General features: G+C 42.5%; 1 protein-coding gene across 23 annotated transcripts in view; it reads right to left on the reverse strand.

Moving 5' to 3' along the window:
* The window catches only part of LOC118379085 (rho GTPase-activating protein 20-like), a 24,460-nt gene extending 16,216 nt beyond the window's left edge, over positions 1-8,244 (reverse strand). For 22 of the 23 annotated variants that reach the window (XM_052499680.1, XM_052499683.1, XM_052499685.1 and 19 more), the window contains exon 1: positions 7,723-8,244. In XM_052499680.1, the coding sequence (XP_052355640.1) occupies positions 7,723-7,818 (96 nt within the window). In that variant the 5' untranslated portion in view covers positions 7,819-8,244. The remainder of the gene's footprint in view (positions 1-7,722) is intronic. The other variant, XM_052499677.1, reaches the window with a different exon arrangement.
* Between the last annotated feature and the right edge of the window lie 519 nt (positions 8,245-8,763).

The raw sequence follows: 8,763 nt of genomic DNA on the forward strand, positions 1-8,763 counted from the left end.
TGGTGCAGCCTAGACATTGGTTAAAAAGTGTACTGTGGTGCAGCCTAGACATTGGTTAAAAAGTGTACTGTGGTGCAGCCTAGACATTGGTTAAAAAGCATACTGTGGTGCAGCCTAGACATTGGTTAAAAAGTGTACTGTGGTGCAGCCTAGACATTGGTTAAAAAGCATACTGTGGTGCAGCCTAGACATTGGTTAAAAAGTGTACTGTGGTGCAGCCTAGACATTGGTTAAAAAGCATACTGTGGTGCAGCCTAGACATTGGTTAAAAAGCATACTGTGGTGCAGCCTAGACATTGGTTAAAAAGCATACTGTGGTGCAGCCTAGACATTGGTTAAAAAGCATACTGTGGTGCAGCCTAGACATTGGTTAAAAAGCATACTGTGGTGCAGCCTAGACATTGGTTAAAAAGCATACTGTGGTGCAGCCTAGACATTGGTTAAAAAGCATACTGTGGTGCAGCCTAGACATTGGTTAAAAAGCATACTGTGGTGCAGCCTAGACATTGGTTAAAAAGCGTACTGTGGTGCAGCCTAGACATTGGTTAAAAAGCATACTGTGGTGCAGCCTAGACATTGGTTAAAAAGCGTACTGTGGTGCAGCCTAAACATTGGTTAAAAAGCGTACTGTGGTGCAGCCTAGACATTGGTTAAAAAAGCGTACTGTGGTGCAGCCTAAACATTGGTTAAAAAGCGTACTGTGGTGCAGCCTAGACATTGGTTAAAAAGCGTGCTGTGGTGCAGCCTAAACATTGGTTAAAAAGCGTACTGTGGTGCAGCCTAAACATTGGTTAAAAAGCGTACTGTGGTGCAGCCTAAACATTGGTTAAAAAGCGTACTGTGGTGCAGCCTAGACATTGGTTAAAAAGCATACTGTGGTGCAGCTTAGACATTGGTTAAAAAGCGTACTGTGGTGCAGCCTAAACATTGGTTAAAAAGCGTACTGTGGTGCAGCCTAAACATTGGTTAAAAAGCGTACTGTGTTGCAGCCTAAACATTGGTTAAAAAGCGTACTGTGGTGCAGCCTAGACATTGGTTAAAAAGTGTACTGTGGTGCAGCCTAGACATTGGTTAAAAAGTGTACTGTGGTGCAGCCTAGACATTGGTTAAAAAGCATACTGTGGTGCAGCCTAGACATTGGTTAAAAAGTGTACTGTGGTGCAGCCTAGACATTGGTTAAAAAGCATACTGTGGTGCAGCCTAGACATTGGTTAAAAAGCATACTGTGGTGCAGCCTAGACATTGGTTAAAAAGTGTACTGTGGTGCAGCCTAGACATTGGTTAAAAAGCATACTGTGGTGCAGCCTAGACATTGGTTAAAAAGTGTACTGTGGTGCAGCCTAGACATTGGTTAAAAAGCATACTGTGGTGCAGCCTAGACATTGGTTAAAAAGCATACTGTGGTGCAGCCTAGACATTGGTTAAAAAGCATACTGTGGTGCAGCCTAGACATTGGTTAAAAAGCATACTGTGGTGCAGCCTAGACATTGGTTAAAAAGCATACTGTGGTGCAGCCTAGACATTGGTTAAAAAGCATACTGTGGTGCAGCCTAGACATTGGTTAAAAAGCATACTGTGGTGCAGCCTAGACATTGGTTAAAAAGCATACTGTGGTGCAGCCTAGACATTGGTTAAAAAGCGTACTGTGGTGCAGCCTAGACATTGGTTAAAAAGCATACTGTGGTGCAGCCTAGACATTGGTTAAAAAGCGTACTGTGGTGCAGCCTAAACATTGGTTAAAAAGCGTACTGTGGTGCAGCCTAGACATTGGTTAAAAAGCGTACTGTGGTGCAGCCTAAACATTGGTTAAAAAGCGTACTGTGGTGCAGCCTAGACATTGGTTAAAAAGCGTACTGTGGTGCAGCCTAAACATTGGTTAAAAAGCGTACTGTGGTGCAGCCTAAACATTGGTTAAAAAGCGTACTGTGGTGCAGCCTAAACATTGGTTAAAAAGCGTACTGTGGTGCAGCCTAGACATTGGTTAAAAAGCATACTGTGGTGCAGCTTAGACATTGGTTAAAAAGCGTACTGTGGTGCAGCCTAAACATTGGTTAAAAAGCGTACTGTGGTGCAGCCTAAACATTGGTTAAAAAGCGTACTGTGTTGCAGCCTAAACATTGGTTAAAAAGCGTACTGTGGTGCAGCCTAGACATTGGTTAAAAAGTGTACTGTGGTGCAGCCTAGACATTGGTTAAAAAGTGTACTGTGGTGCAGCCTAGACATTGGTTAAAAAGCATACTGTGGTGCAGCCTAGACATTGGTTAAAAAGTGTACTGTGGTGCAGCCTAGACATTGGTTAAAAAGCATACTGTGGTGCAGCCTAGACATTGGTTAAAAAGCATACTGTGGTGCAGCCTAGACATTGGTTAAAAAGTGTACTGTGGTGCAGCCTAGACATTGGTTAAAAAGCATACTGTGGTGCAGCCTAGACATTGGTTAAAAAGTGTACTGTGGTGCAGCCTAGACATTGGTTAAAAAGCATACTGTGGTGCAGCCTAGACATTGGTTAAAAAGCATACTGTGGTGCAGCCTAGACATTGGTTAAAAAGCATACTGTGGTGCAGCCTAGACATTGGTTAAAAAGCATACTGTGGTGCAGCCTAGACATTGGTTAAAAAGCATACTGTGGTGCAGCCTAGACATTGGTTAAAAAGCATACTGTGGTGCAGCCTAGACATTGGTTAAAAAGCATACTGTGGTGCAGCCTAGACATTGGTTAAAAAGCATACTGTGGTGCAGCCTAGACATTGGTTAAAAAGCGTACTGTGGTGCAGCCTAGACATTGGTTAAAAAGCGTACTGTGGTGCAGCCTAGACATTGGTTAAAAAGCATACTGTGGTGCAGCCTAGACATTGGTTAAAAAGCATACTGTGGTGCAGCCTAGACATTGGTTAAAAAGCGTACTGTGGTGCAGCCTAGACATTGGTTAAAAAGCGTACTGTGGTGCAGCCTAGACATTGGTTAAAAAGCATACTGTGGTGCAGCCTAAACATTGGTTAAAAAGCATACTGTGGTGCAGCCTAGACATTGGTTAAAAAGCATACTGTGGTGCAGCCTAGACATTGGTTAAAAAGCGTACTGTGGTGCAGCCTAGACATTGGTTAAAAAGCATACTGTGGTGCAGCCTAAACATTGGTTAAAAAGCATACTGTGGTGCAGCCTAGACATTGGTTAAAAAGCGTACTGTGGTGCAGCCTAAACATTGGTTAAAAAGCATACTGTGGTGCAGCCTAAACATTGGTTAAAAAGCATACTGTGGTGCAGCCTAGACATTGGTTAAAAAGCATACTGTGGTGCAGCCTAGACATTGGTTAAAAAGCATACTGTGGTGCAGCCTAAACATTGGTTAAAAAGCATACTGTGGTGCAGCCTAGACATTGGTTAAAAAGCATACTGTGGTGCAGCCTAAACATTGGTTAAAAAGCATACTGTGGTGCAGCCTAGACATTGGTTAAAAAGCATACTGTGGTGCAGCCTAGACATTGGTTAAAAAGCATACTGTGGTGCAGCCTAAACATTGGTTAAAAAGCATACTGTGGTGCAGCCTAGACATTGGTTAAAAAGCATACTGTGGTGCAGCCTAGACATTGGTTAAAAAGCATACTGTGGTGCAGCCTAGACATTGGTTAAAAAGCATACTGTGGTGCAGCCTAGACATTGGTTAAAAAGCATACTGTGGTGCAGCCTAGACATTGCACAAGTCCGAGGTAAAGAGATAACATTTACACTAGATGTATGCGATAACTCGCCATCGACTTTGGTGTCAGCAGTCACCGCTAGAATGGCCTCCAAACAGACAGTTTGAGGGAAGTGAAATTAACAATGGAGGTTTCAATTATATAACAGGGCTGAGGTGTCCCCTCTGACAGGAGAGGACTGGGGTTCTTTCTCAGTGAGGGATGTGTCCTGTAATGTACTGTAAGTGTAGACTGTAGGGAGCTCTGGAGAGACTTTCCTTTTGAGGGACAACACATGTCATTCATTAATTGGGAGTCCAAATTGGATTGGAGGGTGGATGATCTTATTTTAAGGTCAAAAATATAAAAATGTATTTTACCAATTGAACGACATCTATTGCAGGATAAATCCATGTTAAAGTTTACGTAGCTGGCCATATATGGATGTTACATTTGACTTTATGGGTTGGTTATGTAGACTTCTCCTAACCCATCGCTTTCTACTACATATAATAATAAATTATATTAAGAACATTAAATTATATATATTAATGTGAAACTAAGTCCAAAAATGGCAACTACAGATTGCCACTTTTAAGTCTATCAAAAGTGCAAGTTTGAGCATGTGTCCAGTAGGCCTATGGATTGTTATTATTTTTGCCAGCATGAATTTGACTGAGCAATAAAATCCCCACTTTTATTCCATAGGTTTGGATCTGCACTATGTAGCTGTTGCAAGAGCCCATTTTTCACTGGCTGTCCACTGGTTTCAGAAACAATAACTGATGATTGATAGGCAGCTTAAACGTATTGAATTCAACCATTATTGGGTTCAAATACCCATTTAGATGTGGCGCAGGTATCTAAAATGAGAGAGCAGCAGTGTGATTCACATCAATGCGCTATGTAGATATCAATAATAAGTGATATTCGTATCACCGTAGACGACACCACTGCTGTCATTACCTCCAAGTGTTTATTCAAGTTGGATAAGCTTTGGATGCCGTCAGCGGTCGCACCATTGGAAGACACAGCTTGGACTGTAGCCTACAAAAACCCTATTCCTGCTCTTTTCCCACAATCCATCAAACACATTTGGTGTGTCATCCTAGTGGTCTCTGACTTGTGGTCAGTCTCGCTCAGGTGGAACAAACTTAAATTTGCGCCTTTTTTCAATGCCGATTTGAGTGTCATTGAGAAAACAGAGAAGAGTCAAAGATTTGTTTTGCAAACATCCCTTTCTGAATTTAAAAGTAATCCTCAAAGTAATCTAGTTTTTCAAAAGTATCTGTAATCTGATTACATTTTTGTTGTTGTTGCTGTTAACGGATTACAGTTACCGTTTTGTTGTAATCCCTTCCATGTAACGGATTATATGTAATCTGTCACTCCCCAACCCCGGTTACCCAAGTAGCTGGTTATTATTAATACATGCCACATGGGCAACAATGTAAAGCATTGCCTGTTCTATCTCAAAGTAAACAGCTAAATAACATGTTATTCTGAACTGTACAGATAATGACTTTAGGCATAATCAAGTTCCCTCAATGAACCACTTATTTATGTTAAGCCCACCAGGGTTATCTAGCCTGCTGGTCAGCAGCCAAATCTGTTAACCTAAACAGTTAGGACCTATCCTGTGATGACATCAGCTGTCACTACTGGTTATAAGGAAGGCATCTATACTACATTAGTAATGACAGTTATTATGACACAGTAATATACAGTGCATTGGAAAGTAATCAGAACCCTTGACCTTTTCCACATTATGTTACGTTACAGCCTTATTCTAACATTGATTTTTTTTAAATGTTTCCCTCATCTACACACAATACCCCATAGTGACAAAGCGAAAACAGGTTTTAGAAATGTTTGCAAAAAACAGAAATATCTTATTTACATAAGTATTCAGACCCTTTGCTATGAGACTAGAAATTGAGCTTGGATGCTTCCTGTTTCCATTGATCATCCTTAAGATGTTTCTACAACTTGATTAGAGTCCAACTGTGGTAAATTAAATTGATTGGACATGATTTGGAAAGGCACACACCTGTCTATATAAGGTCCCACAGTTGACAGAGAATGTCAGAGCAAAAACCAAGCTATGAGGTCGAAGGAATTGTTCGTAGAGCTTTGAAACCGGATTGTGTCGAGGCACAGACCTGGGGAAGGGAACCAAAACATTTCTGCAGCTTTGAAGGTCCCCATGAACACAGTGGCTTCCATCATTCTTAAATGGAAGAAGTTTAGAACCACAAAGACTCTTCCTAGAGCTGGCCGCCCGGCCAAACTGAGCAATCAGGGGAAAAGGGCCTTAGTCAGGGAGGTGACCAAAAACCGATGGTCACTCTGACAGAGCTCCAGAGCTCCTCTGTGGAGATGGGAGAACCTTCCAGAAGGACAACTATCTCTGAAGCACTCTGCCAATCAGGTCTTTATGGTAGAGTGACCAGACGGATGCCACTCCTCAGTAAAAGGCACATGACAGCCCTCGTGGAGTTTGCCAAAGGGCACCTGAAGACTCTCAGACCATGAGGAAACAAGATTCTTTGGTCTGATGAAACCAATATTGAACTCTTTGGCCTGAATGCCAAGTGTCACGTCTGGAGGAAACCTGGCACCATCCCTATCGTTAGGGTGGCAGCATCATGCTGTGGGGATGTTTTTCAGCAGCAGGCACTGGGAGACTAGTCAGGACCGAGGGATAGATGAAAAGAGCAAAGTACAGAGAGATATTTGATGAAAATCTGTTCCAGAGGGCTCAGGACCTCAGACTGGGGCGAAGGTTCACCTTCCAACAGGACAAAGACCCTAAACACACAGCCAAGACAACGCAGGGGTGGCTTCGGGACAAGTCTCTGAATATCCTTGAGTGGCCCAGCCAGAGCCCGGACTTGAACCCAATCTAACATCTCTGGAGAGACCTGAAAATAACTGTTCAGCGACGCTCCCCATCCAACCTGACAGTGCTTGAGAGGATCTGCAGAGAAGAATGGTAGAAACTCCACAAATACAGGTGTGCCAAGCTTGTAGCATCATACCCAAGAAGACTTGAGGCTGTAATCACTGCCAAAGGTGCTTCAACAAAGTACTGAGTCAAGGGTCTGAATACTTATGTAAATGTCATATATCCAATTTATATTTTTTATACATTTGCTTTGTCATTATGGGGTATTGTGTGTAGATTGATGAGGGGGAAAACAATTTAACACATTTTAGAATAAGGCTGTAAAGTAACAAAACGTGGAAAAAGTCAAGGGGTCTGAATACTTTCTGAATGCACTGTAGGTCTTGTGACTGGACAGATAATTTAAATAGTTATTAAAACGATCAATTACTGAAGCAGTCAGGTATTAATGGCAGGCTTGCTCATAGCTGATATTTCCACACAAAGCAGAGCAGTGGGTAAAGCCTACTGCAAAAGGCTGCCAGTCCCCACGCAGCCAGACACTATAGTGGTGCCAGAGACTGGAATACCCAGCTACAGAACACCACAGCTTTTACACAAACACCACAACTACTGATTCAGAAGACTGCGGAGGGGGAATCTATACATTCCAACTGTTGATCATTGTCCTATAATAACCTACAGTTCGCTATATGGTAAAAGCCTAAGGTTTCAAACGAAGATGTCATATTTGATATACTGCATAAGATCAATGGTTTCAGAGGATTGAAACGCTTTTGAAATGTCACATTTTCGCATGGCTATGCAACAAGTAGTGCTGTTTTCAGCAAATAACTGAGTTGCATAGGCCTAATTCCTGGGTCTGTCTATGGATATTCTGATTAGTATTTTAACCGGAGGGTTCGGTTTAACGGAGATTTACTCCCTCCTCCTGCGAACACCATGAGTCTGAACATAGCACCGGCAATCCCCGTGAGCCCGTGCGCTACGGGACACAGAGCGCGCAACACAACACAGTTGCAATAAGCTCCTTGACCAAAAAAGTATATTCACTGTTTTGAAACGCATAACAATCACACACATTAATAGGGAATGAATGCGTAAAAACACATGATTTGGCCTATGACGTTCATTTACCCTCTTGTGTTCATGTTGCGTGCTGGTCTTGGACTCGCCGGTGAGTGCCGTCCTGCGGCTCAGCTCGTTCTGTTGCTGTGGTGACATGGTTTCCATCCAGGTAGAGTTGCGTGGGAAAAGGGGAGCTGCCACCGCGCTCTACTGTCCCAAAGCTATGAAACTCCATAAAAGTCCTTATTCGTTAGAAGCATTCCACCCATGAGTCGCTGTGCATGTGCGAAGAGATATAAATAAAGTACGCACAGGATCTGTATACGGTATTATGCCCGTCTGTATACGGTATTATGCCCGTTTGTATACGGTATTATGCCCGTCGTGGTTGAAAATGAGAGTTCAGTTGTCTGGTGTTGAAAACGAACTGTCTAAGCCATGCACATCTTCACAAGTTATAGGTCCTCTATACACGCACCTGACTCAGGCTCTCCACACACTGAAACAAATTGGCTGTGTCAATTCTTTACACACGAGCTCGTGAGCCCTGTGGAGTCGGCGCCTCGGTGGCCCCTGGGTCCTACTGCAGACGAAGTCTGGTTGAGAAGCGTTTGTTCTTTTTAAGGGAAATATCTGAGGGAAAATGGACCAGGTAACATTTCAATGGGAGTGGGGACTATGTTACAAGCTTGATAACAAAAAAAATCGTATGTGCTTGTTGTATTATTCCAAGACTTGAGGTGAGCTTTGAAGTTTAGACTTGTTAGTGAAAAACGCTATTCTTATTATCATGATCAGCAGGAATTAGACATGATAGACATTCATTAACAGGTGGTCAGTGTAATAGACAAGAGGGCGCTGTGCCCACTGTCATAATAAGAGTAGGAGATAAGAAATGGGACCCAAAACTTTGTAGAACTTGGAACTTGGTTTCAAAAAAAGAAAGAATGTAATAAAATCCATTTTACTGCAGCATCAGACAGAAGTGGAGCACAAACTGGGCTAAAGTGAGAAGAACCAGGACAGTGTGTGCTCCCCAAACCAATCACAATCATAGCCCCATTTAAAGTGGTTCAGAAAATCTGATGATTAGATGAACGAGAGTGATAA

Source organism: Oncorhynchus keta, chromosome 37 (genome assembly GCF_023373465.1).
Source record: "Oncorhynchus keta strain PuntledgeMale-10-30-2019 chromosome 37, Oket_V2, whole genome shotgun sequence".
Taxonomy (NCBI): Eukaryota; Metazoa; Chordata; class Actinopteri; order Salmoniformes; family Salmonidae; genus Oncorhynchus; species Oncorhynchus keta.